We start from the raw sequence: 23,807 nt of genomic DNA on the forward strand, positions 1-23,807 counted from the left end.
AAACCTTAAATCCCAGTGTTGCAGAACTGTATTAGGTAACAGATGGAAATGATAATTAGCTGACAACTCAACCATCACATGCTTCATTAGGAGCCTCGTTCCTATCAGACACATTCTCTCCCAGATTTTATCTTCAGGACAATGAAGGCTATTGTTTGCCTTGAACTGGCAAAAAGCAAGGCAAGCTCATGAAACCTGAAGAAGGAACTTGCCTGTGTTCCCTAAATTCAGTGCTCTGCTTACACATTAGGGACTTCCAGCTGTAACCTGGCCTGGGAGTGCTGGGTCCAAGGTTATTTGGTGGCAAAAAGCTCAAGAGTTTCCTTGCCAGCCTCTCTCTGCAAGGAGTTAATCCAGTCCTTGGTGGCAGGAGAAACCTGTTAAACCATCACCATGTAGTGCAGAATAAACAGATGTACACATACAGATACCAACAGCAATGGCTGTTTCCCCTTTGAGTCCCACACAGTGAAACCCAGAGTTTCACTACTTCTGCTTATGTCTGTAAAGAAACACAGAGAATTGTGCATCTTGGTCATCTGCTGCACAGCTCTGCACTTCATAAGAACATACTCAAAGCAAATGTGAACAGATGAATGGCTTTTAACACTGAAATGGTTAGGTGAAGTGTGTATCTTTTTATATAGGTCAAACCAATTTTCCTCTGGAAACCTCTGGCAAAAAAAAAAAAATATTATTTTCTAGGATTTGCAGCCTCCCTCTCCCTCCATGAGTTATTTATTGGTAGTTCAAACCCTCTCCAGCTGTCAGACTCCAAGTCCTCAGCTCCTGCCATGTCTCTCTTCTGTATAATTTTTATGACAGTCTACATGACCAGCCATACTTACAGTCCATTTATTAACAGCTCGTGATTAATAATTGCATCTTTTGGAAGCATTGTGCACTGATTTATTCATCTAACAGAGATTATTGCAGCAGAGGAACCCAATTAAAGCACAGGATACCATGTATCTGGTAAGATACAGGAGCTTTCAAAGATAAAATTCCACATACAGTATTCTTCCATTTCTGTATTAAGGCACCACGTTTTTGGAAATACGAAGGAGTGGTGTGTTTTCCAATTGTAACTTTACAATGAACACTGAAATGCAGTCAGTGCTGCTTATCAGAAATTTCACAGGTGAGTCTGGGAGCCAGCAGGCTCTGCTGCAAACATTCAGCTCTCTGAAAAGACACTGATTTATAAAAAGCCTCTAAAACTACTGCAGCCTTATCAGAAGCTCAGTTGCCAGTTTAACACCTGTAATACTAAAATACTTAGATTAGGACTTACAATGTAGGCAATGAAATAGAACTTGTAATTAGAAAGTTATTTTAACCCCTTATAACGACATCTTAAGAAGTATTTGGACACAAAAACTTGCAAGTTCTCTTTAAGGAGTCACCACTGAACTCTCAGAGAAGCTGCTGACAAACCTTGTACTACTCACCCTTGAGACTTGCTGTAGTTTCAGCCACATTTTAAGTATGAAAAATACATCTCCTTGTCTTTCAGTCAAACTTTTTGACAGCCAAGATCCATGTGAAGTGACAAGAAGTCAGTCAGCATTGTTCAGTACCATTTTAATCTCCACTGAGGGGAAATTATAGAAACATGTTAACACAAACAGCAAATGTTTGGGGAAAGACCATATGGTGCTATGATGGGGGTTTAGTTCATAGAAATGTAATCTAGAATTTTATAAAAATTATATGAAAGAATAACAACATCTTTCAGTAACATCAGACAGCATAGAAAAAATAAATCTCAACATTAGTCGTACTCTAATGGTCCTTCTAGTAAGAAATTTAAAAGTGCTCTTTAATCCCAGTGTAGCAACTCAATCTTAGTGCAATAGGTCAGATCTGGTTTAAAGCAGGTATTTATAGCAATTGTGCAATTCCTACAACTGACAAACCCCATGATCTAAACATGAACACTAAATGAGGTAAGTATTATAATTAGAATTAAACATTCCGTAAGTATCTTACACAACAACTCTACTACAAGGAAAATCCTGGTGCTCCCTCACAGGACGGCTCCGACCTAAACACGATGTAAAACTTGTAGTACAAACCAGTGAATACTTGGAAGTTATAAAAGCTCTTGCAAAATACACAGTTTAGTACATTTACAACCCACTGCTACAAACAGTACCTAATGCAAAATATACCAACTTCAAGAAAGCCAAACTTCACAGGTAGTGCAACTGAATTTGCTTTGGATACACTGTTGTATTCCCAAATCCTCCCAGAAGCTCCATATAAAGTTAGCACATTACTTTAATGTAGAAATGTCCCTGTAATCCTCAATGAACAGTAATAATGAAGGGTTTGCTTACCAACCATGACTGCAACTGCAAAGTACCATTGCTCTCTGAGCAAGTGAAAACCACAGCACTAGTTGGGGAAAAAGAATTTAAATGTACTCCTCACTGTTTTATACATGGCAAGCTGGCAATAAGAAGACAGCCTGTATTTCTACATCGTTTTTTCTGCAAGGTTGCTCAGAACTCTAAGATCAGCTTTCATTTGCCTGTAGTTTCTTTATCTGTCAGCTGCAGTGCATAGGAACTACTGCCTGTCACATGCAGAGCTCATCTGAAACACCAGACTGGTAATGGTGAGCCCTTATGGCTCACTTGCATATGGAGCCACAGGGCGTTCATATTCTTTTTCACAAGGTGCTTATGAGCAAGATTTAGGTCACTATCCACAACAGGAATAAACTATGAGTTTACAAACATTCCTTCTAACTTTCTATGGCTTCAAAGCTGCAAACCTGCCCTGGCTTTTACAGTATTGCACTTCCCTTTAGTGTTAAACTGACAGCTGAAGTCTGCACAGAACTTGTTTTATAACAGTATTTCAATTTAAAAAGCAATAAATAAAATGCAGTATTTAAAAAACCCCACGAAACAGTACCTTTAGTCCATATTTCTTCCACCTCACCCTGTGCTGCACCATCTGAAGCAGGGCTGGGACAGTCTTTGGATACCAATTGCATAGTTCTTCCAACATAACAGATCCCCCCATACCAATCAGAGAAGCAAATTAAGCTTTCTACAGCAATATTAGACACAAAGACAGTACCCTTGAGTGCATATCTCAATTAGCTTAAAAGGATGTGTTGCCTTAGCCCAAGATAAACTCAGGAGTTAGACACAGTTACTCTGTATTGTCTCTGGGTTATCTGACTAACATTTAGTGGCCTGTCATTGCAGTGCCAAGTTGCTGAAGTCCTTAGCAGAGTCTCTGATCATCTGATCCATGCTGGAACTGCCAACTCCGCAGGCTGCCCGCTCCTTGTCCAGAAGGCCCAGGCTGTGCAGGTTGAGGATGGAGTCGGCGATGATCCGCGCTGTCCTCTTCTGGTACCCGCCGGATGTCACCATCAGGATGGGGATCCTGCGGCTCCGGGCAGCCCTGAACACCACCTCGTCTCTCTTCACAATGCCCTGCAAGGTCACCACAGTTACACAGCCGAAGTAAGTGACAGCAGCATGATACTTCACTTCCAGCCTGTGCTTTACGGATTTAGACCACTGGATGCTTGGTAAGTGTTTAAGCGTTACAGTTTACAGTAGTAATTAAAAATTCATTTGGAAGTCCTGTTAGTTTTGGTTTCCATGCATAATCATTAAAAAAAAAAAAAAAAACAACAAGCACACCACCCCTCAAAACCCCCAGAAAATCAAATATCCTTGACTTGTTTTGGAGGACAGAGCAGATAAAAGTCTTTAGTACAAATTCCTACAAGAATTCCTGCTCAAAGGCCATAAAATCTAAACTGACTGCAAATTTTACAAGTGTTCACCCTATATCCCAGGTGAGGAATTGCGACTAGGAAAGATTGTCTGAATTCCAAGTGCTTTAGTTTGTGCTCAACTTGCACAGCACCCTCTGTCAAAAGTTTAGCAACTTGATCAAAATTTCACAGTCCTACAGAAGAACCCAAAATTCAATCAAATTTTACACATTCACAATCACTGACTGAATCTTAAGTCCCAGTTTCTTTAATAAGAGCCCGTGGTTACTGTCAGAAGAATCTATGGCTGAAGGGGAAGTTGCAGAATGCAAGCAACGGTAAATCCATAAAAAGAAAAGAAATTCTAAATAATTTCTTACTAGGAGAAAGGTATGAAAAGAAAAGAAATTCTAAATAATTTCTTACTAGGAGAAAGGTATGAAACTAAAAAATAACGAAGACTGCTGCCCAGGAGGTGCTGTACTGCCATTGAACCCAGACAAGAGCAGAGTGTGAGTCTTCTGGGTTTGAAATAAGCACGAGGGTGAAAAATATTTCAGGAATGAGTGAGAACAGAATTAAAACCTACTTTTGTAAAAGAGAGTTCCAGATACATGTAACTCATCACAACTCCTCAAAAAAACCCCCAAAACCCAAAAAACTAGCAACACAACTGACAACAGCTTACAATGGACAGCTCAAAGCTTAAGTAACTGCAAAGCTGGAGAAGGGAAAAGGCATCACAATGCAATCAAATACAAACAATTAAGGAAGCAGCAGCAAAAGTGCTTCAAAATGATCATGCACTGCTCAGGCTGGCTAAAGGAAGAGTGGAAGCACATCAAGAAATAACACCCTGCCATTAATCAGACCACAAACAGATGGTAAAGAATAAAATACAAATTCAGCAGAAAAAAAAGTATCTTGTAAAACCATACAAGAGTATTGTTCACTGCACAGTCTGACACAGCCCTGTGAAAGAACCAGGAATAACAAATGAACAGTAAGACAAAGGAAAATGAAGAATTCTATTAGAAACAGATCCTTAAAGGAAGCAACAGAATTACAGAAGGAGCTGTAGGGCCCTGGGGACCCATCAGGGGATGCATCACTATTATCCCACACCAGGACGGGAAGCAGCCACTGCTCCCAGGAGCCTCACTGCTCCAGCAGCTCCAGGGGGAGCCTGGAGGAACTGAGGGGAAAACATGGGCTTATTCCCACATTTCTGTGGAAAACAACAGCCTGGCACAGTTCCCACTTCCAAACAAAGGGAAGAGGGACTCAGCTGATGCACCACAGGCTTTTCTGCAGCCTCAAGCACCAGGAAACCATCACTCAGAGCACTCTGAGGAGCCTAATTCTGAGTAGAACTAACACTGCAGCAGGAGCTTAAAACATAAATGACATCTACAGGAGTAGGACTGAAGACTGGACTACGGAGCTTTGAAGAGAGGGACCCTCCAGGCACGATGCCTTTCCAGCACTGCGATTTCAAGCCTTCACAGCTACACAGCAGAGACAAGGGCCCTGCCCTCAGTGCAGACACCAAAGGCCTGAGCTCCCTCCAGCTGTGCAGAGAATGGCACCCTGTGCCTTTCACCTCTCCTCGTGGCCAGGGAAGCTCCTTCCCCTTTCTTCCTCCATCCTTACGTTCTCTGTCTGCAGAGCACCCAGAAAGCTACAGCAACTCATTTGTCTTGGCAGTTAACACTGCTCCTTCTCCAAGTGCAGAAATTAGGATTCCTTTTAAAGGCAAATCTCAAAGTATCCCCCACCTATGACCAAGCTGCCACTTCCCTTGGTGGCCACTGCTCTGCAGAGGGCTCTGCTTCACCAAACCACACCTCAGGCCATCTCCTCCCCAAGGCCCCAACCAAGCAAGTCCAAGTCCCTCAGCTCTTCCTTCATGCAAGAGAACTGAACAGAATGAAAACTGAACAGATCAAGTGGTGGCTCAATGAGGGGAACCTGAGAGCTCACAGATCAAACAAGCCCTTTCCAGCATTGATCTGGGGGCCATTACAGAGACCTAAACGTGAAACAGGAGAGACACAGCACAGAGGAACTGACAGAGAAGGATTCACTAAGACCCATAAAAGAAATAAGAGGACTCTAAATTTTTGTTTATTTTAAGAAAAGCAGAAAGGTGAAGACTTCTATGAAGATTTACATATTAAACCAAAATTTGAGTCTGGTACCAGACTGGGGAAAGTAAACAGCATCTGTAAAGGAAAGAATCAAGAAAAGGAAAATATTTGTTCATCTGCTAAGAACACACAGCCAGGCTGCACAAAATTGTTATAACTACGAGGGTAGTTTAAAACAGCTGGGAGTGCTACAGAGGAAATTAAGTGTAAGAGACACACTGGGGCCAGGTGACAAAAGAAATACACTGCAAAATGGGTCATGTGAGGGGAAAAAAGAAACAAAGAAAGAATAAACCAAGCAGGGAAAATAGAAGTCAGGCGAAGTGTGAAAATATACGTATCTCTGGTTACTGTGTGGGTGTTGGAAATCAGTGGATTTTAGAGAGAAGATGAATGATACTGGAACAGGCACCAGAAGAACAAAAATACTTAAGAGTCAGGGAGAAACAAGGAAGAGAAGGGTGAAAAAAGCAAGGGAGATGGATCTGTGTGTGTGTCACAGGAACTGCTGTGCCCGGGGCAGTGTCCCTCCCTCCAGCCCCAGCCCGCACAGGGAGGCTGTGCTGCTCGGGGTCACACACACCTGGGGGGAAATGGCCAGGCCTCCCAAGGGATCCCCGTCCAGGATGTCAGTGCCAGCGTTATAAACAACGATGTCAGGCTTGAACTCGTTCAAGGCTCCTTCCACGTGGGTGTGCACCTTCTGCAGGTACTCGGCGTCCTCTGTGCCCCACTCCAGCTCCACTCTGCGTTTTATGGCACCTGAGGGAAAACAAACCAAGCACTGCTCAATAAACAAAGCATTGCTTTGGAAGAAAACGCACAATTTAGGTAAGCAAGCAAAAAAAGTTACATTTCTGGAAGCTCTCTCAAGACATTGCATTTTCACAGACACTTGAATTAAAGACAATTATTCAACTACTTGTCTTCCCAGCAAATGTAAAGCACAATGACCTTGAAAAAATTCCACTGAAGAAAGAAAATCAGATGCAGGGCAAAAAAACCCAATCTGAGATGCAAATGAAAAATGTTATTGAAAAACAGCTGATCTACAAGTTCAGTTACCAATCAGGAGAGAAATCATAAAAAAAATTATTAAATTAAAAGTAACCTAAATAAAGTGTAAGGCAAAGAAAACACTGAACTGCTATTGCAGAGGAAACAGCTGGGGGGAAAAGATAACTATCACTGAGAAATTATGAAGATGTTTTATTTTTATCACAACACTCAAAACTTCACAGCAAGGGATCATGAATTTATGTGAACTGCTTTATGAATGTATAACAAGATTCAGCTTTGCCCCAAGCATTTTCAATTTAATGTTCTTACCCTGTAATCCTACCAGAAGAGCAAATATCAATTCTTAATTTAAATCAAATTATTTCTAATACTTCTAATAAAGCAATAGAAGTAGAAAATGAAGGCTGAGAAGGTAAAGAAACCCAAGGTTATGCAGCTGAGTTTTGGGTGCTTTTATGGAGGGATGTGACTCTACCCCTGAATTAACTGAACCCCTGCCAGAGCTGTTTCAAGGGATGACTTCTGCCTCCCCACACCCTCTGCCTCGAATTAAAGGATGTGCAGTCTCACACCTTAAACATGGATTCAGCCCCCACCAAGTGTGCAAGAATGCACTCAACACAGAATGACACTTAATTACTCTTGTGATTGCTGCCTTTTGCTCTGCTTTCCATCCTTGTTCAGCATCAGTGAAGCTCTTCTTTTTCATCCCATTATTTTACATGGCATCAACATTAGTTTGAAAGATTTTTGTTTCTTTACAGTATTTTCCTGAATTCTTTTCCTATTGTTACAGGAATGTTCCTGTAAGTCTGCACAGCTGTGCTGAACAGCACTGAAGCCTCCTGAGGGTAAGGAATCTGTTGGGTGGATGGAGCTGTAGAGGAGAGAACACAGTGGCTGAGGACAGACAAGGATTGCTGTGATGAAACCATGAGGAAGGTGAGAGACTGTGACTAGGATTCTGTGCCTTCACTGGCCTCTTGCCCTCACCACGCACAGGGAACTGCAGGGATCAGTCCTTACCCACAACTGGGAGCCCTGAGGGACAGAGGGATGGGGCTGGAGGGTGGAAGGAACACAGCCCTTGCATGCGCTCATGGCCTTTGGACCCTCTCCTGCTAAGCACTGACAGCACCTCTACAGCTCTGTAAAATGCCACTCAGACCAAGAGTGAGGCCTTTTAAGGCCTGAACTCAGAGTCTCAGCTTTTCCTGCTTACCCTTCAGTGAACTGGTCCTATTCCTCATCCATCCTTTCTCCTCCTAAGCTTGTGTAATTCCACACTGCTTCCCCCTAGGACTCAATATGCTTATGGTGAGCTGCTTCCTTTTTTCCCTTCCCTAATGAAGTGCATGGGGCAAAAAAATGTGTAGAAAAGGCTCCTGCAATAAAATATGGAAAAAATGGGCAGGAAATCCAAGGAGACAGTGATCAGTTGGAGTTTACCCTAAGGCTTCAAACTCTAATGTTCAAGCCTCTGCCCCTCTTCAAAGGGATTCCCTCTGTGATCTCATCTCTCCCTGTCACCTAGCAGGAAGGGTTTAAGGGATTTACCCACAAAAAGCCTATTTAGACATTCTTATGCAAACTGCAAGAACTACACACTCACATGGCTCTGGCCCAGCCCTGTGCACCTCATCCTTCATCTGCAGAAAGGGAATGCTGGTGTTCAGGGTGGTACTGCAGCTCAGGGGTTCAGATTTGCTAGCAAGGACTGACTCTGTTTTGGTCTTAATCCATCTGTTCAAATGTTGCCATGTGATAAATGAATAAAGGGATGCTCTTCTTGGGGGGAAAACCCCCCACATTTGCTTGCAATTTGTCTGCCTCCAGACATGGTGTGCTTTAAATGGTCATTTTTTAGTTTAAAACCTTGAAATACTACAATTGTTAGCATCTTTACTAGTCAGAAGACAGCAGTGCAATGCACTGCACCTGATTCTTGTCAAGAATCCAAATGAAGTAGGTTTTTCAGAAGGACAGCATCACTGAAGGAATCCAACAGCAGAACAACTCCCCCAGCAACCCCTGACTCAGTGAACAAATTAAGTCTGCAATAAGTGGCAGTGTAACAGAATTGAAGGCCAAATAAACTTGGGGCTTTTGCATTCCAATTTAACCATTATCAAAGCCTCACTAATTAACTGTGGCAGGTCACAACAGACAAGTACAGGAGGACAAACAAACCACAACCAAACCAAATCAAGCATGGGTATGACAGGGAAGGGGGAAGTCCCCATCCCTGCAGGGATTTAACAGTGTGGATTTGGGGATACTGGTCAGTGGTGGCAGTGCTGGAGGAATGGTTGGACACGACCTCAGGGGGCTTCTCCAACTTTAAATTCTATGGGTCTATTCCAGGACTTACTTTGCTTCCCACCTTGTGTCACATTCAGAGGCAGCTCGTTTCCTACAAGCTTATCAAACAAGTTCTACTGGGAAGGCAACACCCAAATATGTTACAACTTCACTGTCAAAAGAACATGAAATCTTTTTACACAGTATCAGCTAATCCTCAGTGAGCTCTCTCATAAATGTAACGTAAGGGAAAGATGAAGTTCTAACAAGTCTCTTCAAATCACAGGATTACTCAACTCACTGCTCCAAGGCTGGCACAAGCTTTGGAATGGACTGCTAACAACATCCACTGAACACCTCCCCACACCCTGCACTCCAGAAGGTCATTCCTGACGTGAGGGACAACGCTGCAGCATTAACACTGGTGTGACAGATCACAGTGAGCAGTGAAAATGATGTGACATTTAAAAATAAAAAAAAAAAAAATAAAGAAATCTAGGTGATGTTGTTGCAAGGAAGCTTAGTAGTAAATGAAGAAGTTATGTAACAACACAGTAGGTCTGGTACATTTGGGAAGATGAATTTCAATTATACTCACGTTTAGCAAAACCATCCCCTGGATAAATATATCTATTGTATGCATCCATAATATAAACCCGAGGATCATCCATAAAGTCCCTCTCATGGCCATTTCCCTGAAGGAAATTTACAGTTAGCTATTCCTAGCATGCCAACACAGAATTAAATACACTGCAAATTCTAGAGAAATTAACACTACAAAAGTTCTAATATTCAGAACTCCTGTGTCATTCTCTTATTTAGTCCTGGAGGTTATTCTGAGGTGTGGAGTTTTGGGGGGTTTGACAGTATGAGTCTGAGGACTACAGCTTTTACCACAAACAAAATCCTTGTCTCTCTGTGAAGGTAATTAGCCTAGATCTCAGTACACATGTAAGAAAATAAGGAAAAATCAGAAGCTAATTGTCCTCAACAGCACCACCAAAGCAACTGTAACCACCAAAAAGATCTACCACCTTCCAGCTGTGCAAGAAAAAGTCACTTTCAACTGCTGCAGGGATACTGAGTATTCTTACTTAAGAATTAATGAATAAACACAGCAGACTACAGCTCTCCTGGTAACTCAAGCCTTGGTGAGATAAGTAATCCCTGGAAAAACTACAAACACTAACAATCCAACAGTTTAACACCAGAAATTCCCTACAAAAAATTGTACTGGCTGTAAAGAGGGATGCTCAAGAGTAAACTCAGATTTGGAATGGTTCCCCCTCCCCATTTCTGAACGTAAATACTATTCTTTTGGCTCTCACTTAGATTTTTCTCACTAATATAAAAATCATTTTACCACAGCAATCATTAAGATAATTTTGTTTCAATCAGTGTATCATACAGGACCACAGCCCCTATCCCCAGAATTTCACTAGAACTACAGAAACAGACATTTCCCTAGGTATATCTCCTGTAATTCAGTTTTTATGCTAAAAAATGACAACTCTATTTATTTCTTCAGCATCTTTGGTCCACAAATGAACAGTTCATGCACACAAGCCTAGGAATATGAAAGCCTCTGGGGGAACCATTTCCTTATGAATGGTGAAACTCACCACACTAAGAACTGGAACAGTCATGAGATGAGAACATCTGCATTGTTAAACAGGATCTGCTGAGCTACTTCAGACACCTCTCATCCCCCAAAGAAAGGAAACGAGGTGATTTAATGTGCACACTGAGACTACCAACACATCTGAAAACCAAAATACATTCCAAGAATTTTTCAAAACCAAACCTATCCACACCCTGACAGAGAGGCTGAAGAGAACCATGAACACAAAACATCTTTCTACTGCATAATCTATGTCCTGCTATCATGGTAATTTTAGGACACAGATAAGAGAAACGAGAGAAGATGAAAAACTTGCTGCCATTAGGCTTCCTCAGTGCCATGGAGCTGTGTAAAAATGGTTTCTTTACACATTATAAATCACCTGAAAATTGCCTCAGGTTGGACATCACTTTGGTGCATTAACTGCTTTTCTAAAAATACCATTTCTGTCCTTCCAGGATTTATTTTGCAAATCCCACCAAAGCTGAGATTTGATCTCAGTACTACAGTAAATCACTTCACCAGGTTAAGAGGGATGGATCCTTTACTTCATTAGCCTGAAGCCAGGCTTAAAATTAAACCACTGAAGGTCAAATCCCTCCCCTGCAGAGGCTGCTGCAGTGACCAGGCATTCTGAACTAGCTGGGATTGTCTGGAGAGATCCTTGTTTCTCATCCCTGGAGACCGCGAGTGCAACGCAGCAAGATTTTTACATGCAGCCACATGATGGAGCTGCAACTCAGCTTAATTTTATTAAACTGGCTTAAGAGCCTTTTGGAGCATAAAATAATTGAAGAATCAACTCTTCACAGTTTTCATAATCTCTGATTAACTTTGTAGTCTATGACTTTACACTTGTATTAAAAAAACGTATTTATCACACACTTGAATTTCAAGCAAAACATCTGTAAGCACTGAATACAGGTAAACTACTCACCTGATGGGCATCCAGATCAATAATTGTGGCTCTAGACACTCCTGGTACTCTCTCAAATAAGAACTGGATGTATAAGCAAAGAAAAACATGGAGAAGTTTGTGAAGTTAGGTGACAGACTGAACTGGAGGCTCGAAGATTGCACAGTACATGACTGCTGTAATTTTAATGTAGGGCCCATCTATCTGTTTCAGTCACCAAATAAACTGAGACATGATTCTCATACATTTAATTACAACATCTCATTATTTGACATTAAAAGATAATTTTTGTTAAAATAAAAACCCTATGTATCCAGAGGCTGGAGTGGAACCAGTGACAGCATCCAACTGCAACAGCCTAAAATTCACTGGTTAGGAAAAGCTGCTGTAAGGACTGCATGCCTTAGAGCCACTTTTAGTGACAGAATTCATTTCCTATTCTGCCTGGGGAGAAAAAACAATGGTTTTTACTTCTTTGAGTCTTAGCTTTGCTAAGTTACTATCTTTAAAATAGACATGGTAAAACCCAAAGATTTTGTACAAACTGTCACCCACTATAATTTCTCAATCTGTATTTTAATGGTAGGTGAAAAAAGAACACTGTGGATTACTTTTCTGCAAATTACCACGTACAGAAATTAGGATGTTATGTCACATGGTGTGCTGCAGTCATTAGAGCTCTTTAATGTTTGATTATTACTGATACTTTATAAATATTCTAGTATACAAATATGCCACAGCTCATTTGATAAAAATAAGCCCTAATTGCAGAAGGCTCTTACTTCAGCCATTCAACAGCTAAATACCAAATGTATTCATTCCCATTTGGTGACTATTTTGGAGTCACTCACATTTTTATTCATGAATCTGAACCAGTCTGAGCCCTGTATGGTGCAGCTTGATTCAGAGAGGGGATTTTTGTCTCTGCATTTGTCTTGCCTGTAACCACTGAAACCAATGTGGAATTTCCAGGTTCACGTGCAAGGCCAGGTGAATTATCACTGAGGATATTAGAAATCCATCTGGTTTGATTGGAGTGGTTTTTGCAAGACAACATTATCAATGCAATTATAGTGGTGCACATTTACATTGATAATTCTGACCCCTGCAGCTCTTCTCTTCCACTTTACAACACTGCATATTCCTATTCCAACCCATCTGGAGATTGCTTCATTTTCTCCAATTAGGATGTAAATTAGTTCTTAGGAATTTACGTGGATTTCTCCTCCTCCATTTGCACAAACAGCAGGAAACAGTGGTTTAAGAGTAGTTCTTACCTTGATAGCCAGTGTGATGTCAGCATAAGCACAAAATCCTCCCCCTTTGTCACTGGAGCAGTGATGAAAACCACCCCCTGAACAGGAAAATGGTGAAGGGATGAAAAGCCACATACTAAACAAAAGCCAGATACTAAAAACATTGATGGGCTTTGCAAAGAGATGTAAATGAAAATCAGATGCTTTCAACACACCATTTAAGGTATCACTGAATTTGTACTCACCCACGTTGATGGCCCAGCCTCTATCCACAGCAAGTTTTCCTGCCTTAAAAAAAAATTTACAGTTGGAATTCTATAAATGAATGAGGCAACAGTTAACAATATCTGCTTCCACTCCAAATCACTCCTGGCATTCCAACACGCCCCCAGAATTTCTGGATCTTTTGCCACTGGAGGTCATTCTGAACCAGATCCCTGAGTACAAGCCTGACAAAACTACCCTCAGCATAAGGAGCTGAAAGAATATTTGCTATGTCTTCTGTATTTCCTTGTCTGGCAGCTGGAAAAGGGAAAGTGCAGTGCTGGGAAGAGTAAAAAAATGAGGAAGAAGCTCCTGATGCCTTTCCTGTTCATGTACAAACAGAGGAATGTAAGCCCAAAATCCTGGAACACAGACACAAAAAAACCACGGTTCCAGCTGGGGAGGGAGCCAGACAAGTGCTCCACTATGAAGTGTCCTGAAACGTCTTTTATTTTTTAAATGACAGAGCATGCAGGGTATAGAATATTATTGATCTTTTCCCCTCCAGTACAGGAAAAATGTGCCTGTATCTCTCCTTGGAACTCAAATGACATTCAGGGAAGGGAAAGTATTGACGGAGAGGTGGTACACAAGGCTTAAATGATGGAATTTTAACTGAAAAACCTGATTACTTTGGCCAGGAAGAGTCAAACAACTGTTTCAGCGCAGCATTCTTTAACTGCTCTGTTAAAAATAATGAAGACATTACTAGTTAAAATAAAAAAAAAAAAAAAAAAAAAAAAGAGAAAATATTTTAAAATTGATGGGTTTTTTGTCCATAGTCCTGGAAAGAACAAATTACACATCATAGACAAAATGAAGTTTGGGCAGTTATGAAGTCTTCATAACCAATATTTACATTTGAACAGTTTTAAATTCAGTACTAGGATAACTATTGGGATGGTAAACGTGATCCTGCTATGATCATGCCAACTTACACAAATTAGATCTTGGGGAGAGATTGCAGTTTCTGAACTATAAAACCCATTAAGTCCCAGGGAGAACACATTATCTGCGATTTATCACATTTCCTAGGGATTCCTCACCAAAACCCAATCTTCCCACATTGCTAAAATATCATTAAAAAGTCGAGAAACTCAACAGGAATTTTTGTAATAAACAGGCCCATCAGGAATAGCAGAAAATTGCACTTCTGACTTGTACTGTACAAATTTTATTGTCTGATGAATCAAAATTGCTTTTAAAGCACATACTTATCTCCCCATGATGAAAAAGAAAAGGTACAAATAACAGCATATGGCCTCAAGAGGAATCCCAAAGTGCCCAGGAGTGGCATCCACGTTTCAGGAGCCATGAGACAAAACAGACCATTTGTGGGTGCCTCCTCTACCTGACCACATTTCTAACTGGTGAACACACACCTGTGAGTTAAAGATAACACAAGCACAGTGAAAAACATCACCCAACTGTAGAAAAGTATTGCCTGGCTGGAACCAGGCTGGATGAAAGGTTTCACACACACTGAGCTCCTGTCAAGACATATCCAAGGTAGTGCATCAGGAAGCTCTAAACTCTTCCCAAATACCTCTCTCTTAGACCATTCCCTTCATTCCCATGACAATCTCACAGTGACAGCATGGCTGTAATGAGAGGAAACTCTGCAGGTCCCTACTCAGCAGGACTTGCTCTGAGTGACAACCAAATATTTTTAAGCACCTTGAACTATATGAAATTCTCCCATCTCTGCTTTTGCCAGTTCACACCTACTCAAGGAGGAAGCACTTTTGTTATCTGGCCTATCACCATAATCCAATGCATCTAAAGACTTAGCCAGAACCCAGCAGGTTCTTTCAGAATTCAAATCCTTAAACAGGCCTTAAAAAAAGTTGGTTTAACGTTTCTATTTCCCAGCCTAACTCACCTTTGATATCTAGGAGTCGCAATAAACCCTGTTCCTGTATCTGGCACGGCAGCACTGGCAAAGGCTTGCCAAGCCCCAGGACAGTGGGGCAGTAAGGGGCTTCAAAAAGGCAGAGAAAAAGCAGCACAGGCTGCAATCCCTTCCACTTGCACCCACTGCCACAGCCACCTTCAGGAAGAGGTGCTGAAAGGCAAAGATCTATTTGTGCCATAGGATTAATAATTTCAGATGAGATTATTTGTCTTCCATTTACGTAACTGTTTCAGCCCAGTGAGATGGGACTGGCCCCATCTCCTCCCAGCACCAAGCTGAACGTTCTGAATGCCAGTAAGACAAGGATTGATAAAAACAGGGCACAAAGATCCCACTAGTTCCCAGTTTATGATTGCAAGGGAATCTTTCTCAATACATGGTTTAAACAACTCATTTTTGGCTCCAACTATTCACTGTTTTCTTTCCTCCTACTTCCTCAACATCTCTAATGGGAATGCCCAAGCAAAATTAAATGTCTGGTGACCCTGACACAGCTCTTCCGAGCAGAGCCCTCCTTTTACTCAGTAGAACACAGTTCTGCTCAGATGAAAGAGGCTAAATCTCACTTGAGCTCAGCTGGGCTGCTTCTGCAGTATTTACGATAGAAAAAGTAGATCAACTAAAACCACTTAAAAGAGCAAGATGATACATTTTAAAATGTAAGCATTTACCTAGTCCCAAGAACAAGCAAACCATCCATCTCTTCCCCTACAGTTTCAAGGTCATTTGTTAATATATGCTTTTAAAAAGCTTCTAGAGCGTCGATTATAAACCTCCCATTCCTAGAATTTGCCTGTACTTCAATGTTGTTTAAAACTATCTCAGTTTCTGTATTTGCCCAAGGGCTGCCACATCTCTCCCTGCTTGCCCAGGCTCCCCCTCACTGTCTCTTCTGCAAAGTACAGACCATGAACCCAGTGATGTCCTTCCCTTGCAGCTGCCAACAGCAGCCAACTGTGCTCATGTTCAGGACTCTGCACTGCCCCACCTCCCTCTCCAGGCCTCCACAATCTGCGTTACATAAACAGTACAACTCCAGGTTTACAGTGTTTGATCAACAAATTTAAATATGACAAAAGTGGATCAAGGGCACCTTACCATTATTGTTCCTCCTGTCTGGGTTCGTAGAGGTTTCAGAACTTTTCTCTGAACAACAAAATTGGGAAGAAAGGCAACTGGTGGAATTTCTGTGATTGTAGCCACAACAAATGACCACTGTAACAGGGAAAAAGAGAGTTCCAATTAATGTAATCTGGCTTAATGGTGACAATTAGCTCTCTCAGAAGTTGTTATTTCCTGAAAAGGTGCCCACAGGTCCTTAGGAAGATTTTTAATATTTTTAAATGGAAGTGACCATACCAGTTCTTATTAATGACCTCCAAATAGGTTCATCCTCAAGTTTTTAACTATGAGAATCATCACTTTCCAGATTTTAGTATCAAACAGTATTAAATCAGCAATTTTTCAGGAAGGTAGTATTTCAGAAAATGTAATATCCCTCAGATTAGAAGGAAGAATTGTGAAATGTCCTTCCAGCTACACTTGATATATTGTTCAAACCTAGAATATCTATTCCTGTGTGGAATCAAAAGGATGTACCAAGGAGAAGAAAAACACAAACAAACAGACAACTGAACTAAGAAGTTCAAACACTTAAGTGAACACACAGCGTAAACTTTAGCATAGAGAACTGATTAAAATTTATTTAGCATATTAAACACTTTTGAAAAATGTTTCAAGGAAACATTTTGTTCAAAAGTCTTCAAGGTTAGAACACAAAATATTTGCAGTATGCAAATGCTTTTTTTGCAAACACATTGATTACTTCAAAGAACTTCCACTAACACTGCTACCAGTGATAACACTGCTAAATATATTTCAAAGCCTAAGTCACAAGCAAGAATATACCTGTCCAACCAGTACTGAAACATTGAGGGACCAGGCATTACGGCTTGCCACCCTGTACAAAGACTCTGAACAGATCCTGTTTTCTGCACATCAGGAACTGTAATGAGACTGAGGGCATTGGCTGCCCTATCACTGAGCTGTTCACAGCTGGCAGGATGTGTGTGTGGGCAATTTGAACCACAGAATCACATCCCCATCTCAGAGTCCTTTGATGCTCAAAATAACTTCCCCATTATCAATATTTCCATTATCAGGTACTACTGGGTGGGGTGAAGGACTGGCATTGTTCATGAAGTGCCTAACTGTATTTTGCCAACAGTTCATTTCAAACTCTCACTACTTTTATACTTGCAAGACATTATTCTGTTACAATATTATCAGCTGTCCATCACGAGGTGTTTTAATTATTTTTTAGTACAGTCAATCTTGATAAAGTCCCTTTGCAAGACATTTTAGCCTTTGAACAAGCACATTATTAAAAACTATATTCAATGCTGTTGTTCTGAAATGGAAATGAAAAGGTCACATTTGGATAAAAAATAAATTTGACCTCAAATGTGAACGATAATCACACAGGAAATTTTAATGAAATTTAAAGTAAAATTAATGTCAACAGGGAGAAGTGGGAGCAATAATGACTCAAACAAACAATTATGTAGCTGCAGGTTTTTACGTGGAGTTGAGAAATCCAGGTGTGGTGGGAGTTTGGCTCTCAGGCTTGCTGGTCACAGCTGGGGCCATTCCCACTGCCACTCACTGCTCCACCCCTGGGCTGTCCTGGGGTTAGTAACTCCCAACAGATGGGGGAAGTCACCAACTGGGAGCAAAGTCTGGGGCTTCAAGAAGGCAGCTACAGATGAAGGAAAATGCTTCTCCACGTAGTAACTGAAAAATCTGTGGAATGTTTCATGCTTTTTTCTTCAGCATGGTGGTTTTGTTTTCCAGCAGTTCCCACAATAAATTCCCAGACCAGCCTTATCCTCAGCATTTGCATTTCAGTGTTTGTTCACATGTGTTACCACAGGATTTCTCATAAATAAAAAGGGCCAAACACACTCTTAAACTGGCTCTAACCTCATTGCCTACCTCCTTCCAAAAGTTCAGAATGCTGACATGCAGGAAATTCATTATTTTACGTAACACTAGGAAAAGGCAGCAAGTGGAAAAGTACTGCAAGCAAACTACCCACAGTCCAGTCATTACCTTAGAGACCTAAATTCTTCAAAGGAGTAACTGAGGGGGAATCACCTCAATTCAAAGGCCAAACTTTGTTTTAAGGACTGAGCAGGGAAACGGGGAGACCCTTCCTTCCAACACAGAACTGATTTCCAGTAGCAGATGTACTTTGTGCACACCTTTTTGTTTCTCTTCGCCCAATGCTCAGCTGGCCTCTTCAGCTGCAGCAAGACACAGACACCAAACACCACCTACTCTTGCGAGTGTAGGGAATTTTCCACCAAACTCATGCTCAGATTTTAAATGAACACTCAAGTGAGCCATTATTTTAGGAGACCTGGGCATTCTGAGAAAGGCAAGCAACTTTGTTGTCTTCAGAGATGATCTAATATAAAACTATACCATTTATATATATTTGTCTGGATTTAAAAGAAAAATAGCACAGTAGCCTGTGGGTAAGGCAATAAAGAGTTTTCACAGGGCTTTTTCATGTCTAGGACATTATTTTTCTTTTGCAACTAAGCACTTCTATCTTTGCTGCTTGGCAGCAATCTGCTGCCATGACCAATACAACATCTTCCAGTTTCTACACTTGCAGGAAATATTCTCTCAAGAAAAGGGGGAGAGGAGATATCCAGTTAATCGCATCTGAATACACTCAACAGTGCTAGTCTTGACCACCAAGACACAACTTATACCGACAACTCCCTGTCAAGCCATCCCATAGGTACTAAAAATATGATTATGGCATTCCAAACTGAGCTATGCACATTAAACCCTGCTTCAAAGAAGTGATTCAGGAAAAAGAGGTGGGTGGTTCTATGGAATTAAAAGTTCAATATCAAGAATAGCTGCAATAATATCAAATCTAATGATGCATGAAATTGCATGTAACTTCATAGCACAGAATGAAGAAGGCACAAGAGAACTCAGAAAAGCAGTTAAGAATGAAAAAGTTCATGCAAATAACAGATCGTTGCTACAGAAAAATAAAACATTCCAGAAATAGCAATCCAAGGACTCTTCCACTGTGGAAGGGGATAAGTGACTCAAAATAACTTCTTTTGAATTATGAAATGGAAGATTTCTTTTCTCTTACAAATCCTTTCTCTGCCCTCCAAGCAGAGTTGCAAAGTAAAAGCAATGTCCCCTGCACTCATCTACTATCCATTTCCACCCACAGATGACTGGATATATATGCAGAACCAGAGATCTCACATGTTTATGTTTTAGAGTCACACTGAAATTTAACAAATGGATGTTTCATTTCTAAATATACAAGGAATGCTCTTCATCCCCCTGCAGTCCTGTATGAGCTGGCTCTGCAAACCTTCACACACAGATAATGTGCTTGGTTACGCCCTTACACTGCTCTTTCAACTCTCTGCGTATTCCACTGATACAGGCAGTGTCTGAGTATGAAGCCAGTCCTTCCTCCCCCAACAGACTGACCACAGAATCCCTGCATGGATGCTCTGTCAAGATTACATAACCACAAACCCCATAAAGCAATCCCTGCATTAGAAAACATCCAATAAAGTACCCCGTGTTAGTGGTTTCCATTGTATTTTCATTTCAGAACGGCTTTTGCTGGAGTACATCAAAACTTACACGGCTCAACATTAAAACCCTGGCACTAACAAGAATATTACTGACATCTCAGACATTCCAATTTTCCCTATGTTTAACTTCCCTGAAATGTCGTTTCAGGACACCTATTTCACATAGTAGACCCTCTTTCCCCCCCATCTATGTTGTGAGCTGCCTAATACCTCTGTGGTTTGCTTTCAGTATTCTCAGTAACAACACTATCAGAGTATCAACAAACACCATTCTATATCTGTATAGCCGATTTATAACAACTCTACAAGATACCCACTGCCTTTGACACTCGCTCTGGACAGTTTGCTGGAAAAACACATGAAGGGGTACAGCACCTTTAATTTATTAAGGTAGCGCCTGGTGTGAACAACCAAGAGATCTTCATCAGTCGCCTCCCGTGCCTGCACAATCAAGTCATCTGCAATTAGTTTTTCTTCTGCAACAGGAGAGAAATAACAATTGGCATTGTACAGCACTGCTTAGCTCCCCCTGTCCCCCCTCCAAACACTCTGCTACGACCTCAGTGTGGTAACTTCCTCTGTCATGTTTACTTTAGGTTGCTCAGAGTTTGTAAGTTTTCCAAACACAGCCCCTCTTGTCAGAGGTAAGCTGTTCAGGTAGTGGTATTTGAGAAATATTGTGTACAGAAAGTTTTCAGAGTGTGCTAAGACCATGAGAAGTTCTTGTCTAAACTGCAAGGGCAGACAGGTAATGACAGAGGATGAACACACACTGGAAGCACACAACTCCTCACAGTTTAGGGCTTGGTACACTGGGGAAATCTTGGTGCTTGTACCATCAAATATCCACCATTATTTTAACATTCTTTAAGAAATCCCACAGTTTGTACTAGGATTTAATCCCCTAAATCACAGAAGAATAAAGTAATAAATCAAAATTCAAAACAAAGTAATAGCTTTGTTCATGGAAGCAAACAAGCTTAATTAGGATACTTCTATCACCTCCTACCTCAATGTAATTTCAAGAAAAAACAATGAGTAGCTATTAAGTCTTTCCCTTAGAGACCAAAAGATTATTTAAAAACTTAGTTTTATAAGAGCAAGTTACTCCAAGAATTCAGAAGGAGTGCATACGATCACTACAAACAATAATTATAAGGAATCCCGCTGATCTTCCCAGGCAAATTTTGATATTTAATTGCTACACAGCTGTAGCCTTCTAAGCCTGTATCTCTTCTTTAATTTTATACTTGGAGGAGAAAGAAAACAACTCGGAAACGTGAGAGATTTTGCTCTGAAGTGTTATACAAGAACAGCACCTGCAACAACATTTGTTTTGGCAAGCTTCTGTTTCTCCTGACTGAGGCTTGAGGAACATTTCATTCATGCACTGGTGTCAAACAGACCCAAACTGCTGCCAGCTCCCTTGTCCAGGAGGAAGGTGCTCTGGGAAAGATGTTCACTGCTGATTTGCTCAGTGATAAGGCACAGGGGAAGTCAGCTGTTGCCAGGAATTGCTACTGAGCCAGAGCAAACCAAGTGCTCTGGGGCATCCTGGGCCTTCTTCCTCCTTTCAAAGCAAGGACAGTAAAACAACTGGGAAAACTAATTTTCTGTGAAAGCCTGAGACACTTCAGAGTAGACATGTCACACAGAAAAAAGCTGCAGGAAAAGACTTTACATGGAAGTAAGAGAAAGGCAAAGGTTCTAATTAATTAAGAAAACTGTCAAGGAACCCAAGACTAAATTATTTAAGGTTGTTAGAGGAAAAAGCCAAAACTCAGCTACTAAGTGTGTTAGTGCTAGAATTCACCTGACCTCAGTTAAAAGAATGCAAGTCAGCCTGCAGTGGGAAGGGCAATCCTGAACTGCAAAGGATCATCAGCTGAAGGAGTCATAAGGACCACATAAAGGGAAGGGGCCTGGCTTTGGGACAACCAACAGCCTTTGGAAAGAGAAAAAGCTTTTTTTTTTACTCTTGATGAGCAAGCTCATACTTTAAACGAAGAGATGCCAAGATCTCACAGGCCCTAATCCTGCCCCTGGTTCTTAGACTTTTATCTCCTTAATGCATTTCTACCTGTATCCTCCAATTGGTTTAAACAGCAATAATTAGAAGCACCACAAAAAGCTCTGTCTGTACCAGAGGGGCCTCAAAGCTCTTTCCAAACATCATCAGAGCAATAGGATGAGGCTGCTAAAGAACAGACGAAAAGTGCTAAAGCTGCACTTCTCTCAAGCCTGAGAAGTCCTGTGTGCAGTCCAAGTTGAGTAACTAAGTTACACCTGCAGCAAACCATCATTAACACCTGGAATTTCACCAGCCACAGGAATGCCCCAGTTCCTGCTACACCAGGTGCAAAGTCAGGGAAGCACAAGGCTACAGAAAGCCACACCCTGCAATTCAGGTCTGGTAAGCCCAACATAAGTCTGCACTAACCACATAATTTTCTTTAGGTTTTGTGCAAATGTTGCTTTAAGAAGCACCTTCTGTCATTTTACCTTTCAAGAAATTGATGACTTTCCCCCATTTGCCTGCATCAAAGGGATGCAGTTTCTCAAGTCCCATGAAGGTGATGTTGTAGTCTGGGGAATACACGATGGGCCAACATCCCGACGGGAGGTCTTCGTACAGCTCCGTCCTGTGGGGCCTTGGCAAGCAAACACACACCAGTCACCACTTCAGCAACCACTTACCAGGGACAGGGTTACACACTGAAGGTCCAAACTACAACTTAAGTCCTTACTAACACTGATTTTATAATTCTTGAAGATGGTATTTCCAACAGAAAAATGGAAACATTTGGTTCTCTCCCCTTGTCTTTCCAAGTGCACCAATCAGCACCTCTACCTTCAAGGGTGCACTCAGTTTGCAGACAGCATAACCTTCAATACCTGCACGGCTAGACTCCTATTTCAAAGTCTGTATCAAAACACAAACCACAATGCTGCTAACAATAGAAGCTCCAAAAGATTTCTAGCATCCTTTCCTAGAAAGCAACAAACTATTTTGTGACCACCTGAGCAAACAAATGAGGCTTGGGTTTTATTTGCATAGCATAGAACAAGAGGACACACCCTTAACTCCAGGTGTCACACCTGCAACCCCTAAACAAAACTTTCCTTAGCCCCCCCTCCAAATTATTGTATTTTTCCACCACCAGGAGAGACAGCACAGCCTGCTCACAGCCCTCCTTCACAAGCCATTCACAAACCCGGTAATGCTGTGCTCTGTTTACAAACAAACACCAACTGTTTGTGGACACCTGTGTGCACACGTGGGTCAGCAGGCCAAGCCAAGGCTGAGAGGAGATTCTGTGTCCACACTCAGCCTATTCCACCACCTGTGTGTTGCCTTCTGTGCCCCAAACTCCACGTCACTGAGTCATGCCGAGACCTCTCTTGCTCCTCGAAATTTAAAGTTTGGAAAAGGCTTTGCAACATACTGTGCAAGACACAAGAGTCTTTTGTCAGGTGAACAATACAAACAGAAAAACCCTTATTTCCAGTCTAAGCATGCTCAAAAAATACCCTTTTAAAGCCCTGTTAGAAGCAAACCAAACGAAACACGAGGACAATGGAGGTTTTTCACCAGAGCCCGCAGCCCGGAGCCCACACACCACCCACAGAGCGAGCCAGGGCTCCCCGGCCCCTTCCCTCGGCGCTCCCCGCGATGCAAGGCGGGGTGTGGGGACGGTGCTGTGACACCCCCGGCCCCGGCAGAGCGGCCTGGGGCCTCGGCCCTGCGGAGGCTGCAAGACAGGGTCGTTTCTGCGGGGGCCGAGGTGCTCCCGGCGGGACACACCGCGTTCCCAGCGGGACGCCCCATTCCCAGCGGGACTCCTCCCGCCGGGGCGGGGCCGGGCCGGGCCGGGCCGCCGGTTGTCACGCCGGGCCCGCGGGGGCTCCGGGCGCTGCCGCAGCTCCAGCCCGGCCCGGCGGCTCCGCGGGCCCCGAGGCCGGACACTGC

The 23,807-nt window shown here is 41.9% G+C and overlaps 1 protein-coding gene across 3 annotated transcripts; it reads right to left on the bottom strand.

Annotated features, from left to right (window-relative positions):
- Positions 1-1,567: 1,567 nt before the first annotated feature.
- Positions 1,568-23,714, bottom strand: HDAC11 (histone deacetylase 11). 3 transcript variants are annotated; one of them, XM_042026664.1, is made up of 10 exons: positions 23,104-23,714; positions 22,340-22,479; positions 20,213-20,313; positions 16,290-16,406; positions 13,258-13,300; positions 13,034-13,110; positions 11,778-11,840; positions 9,818-9,914; positions 6,482-6,660; positions 1,568-3,458 (listed from the first exon to the last, which is right to left on the bottom strand). In XM_042026664.1, the coding sequence occupies exons 2-10, from the start codon at positions 22,404-22,406 to the stop codon at positions 3,216-3,218; spliced, it is 987 nt and encodes a 328-aa protein (XP_041882598.1). In that variant the 5' UTR covers positions 22,407-22,479; positions 23,104-23,714; the 3' UTR covers positions 1,568-3,215. The 3 variants fall into 3 exon arrangements, with proteins under 3 accessions (XP_041882598.1, XP_041882596.1, XP_041882597.1); XM_042026662.1 differs by having other exon boundaries at positions 22,340-22,488; XM_042026663.1 differs by having other exon boundaries at positions 22,340-23,714.
- Between the last annotated feature and the right edge of the window lie 93 nt (positions 23,715-23,807).

This window comes from Corvus kubaryi, unplaced genomic scaffold (genome assembly GCF_017639235.1).
Source record: "Corvus kubaryi isolate FWS band 111438036 unplaced genomic scaffold, C.kubaryi_AGA036_p1.0 37285, whole genome shotgun sequence".
NCBI classification, from domain to species: Eukaryota; Metazoa; Chordata; class Aves; order Passeriformes; family Corvidae; genus Corvus; species Corvus kubaryi.

Bases quoted from the DNA above. Each gene is read 5' to 3' on its own strand.
- HDAC11 (XM_042026664.1), bottom strand. From the start codon at position 22,406: ATGGGACTTGAGAAACTGCATCCCTTTGATGCAGGCAAATGGGGGAAA. The intron at 13,111-13,257 runs GTGAGTACAAAT...TTTCCTGTTCAG, and splicing joins AGGCTGGGCCATCAACGTGG to GGGGTGGTTTTCATCACTGC. The intron at 6,661-9,817 runs GTGAGTATAATT...GTTTTCCCTCAG, and splicing joins AGGGGATGGTTTTGCTAAAC to GTGCCATAAAACGCAGAGTG.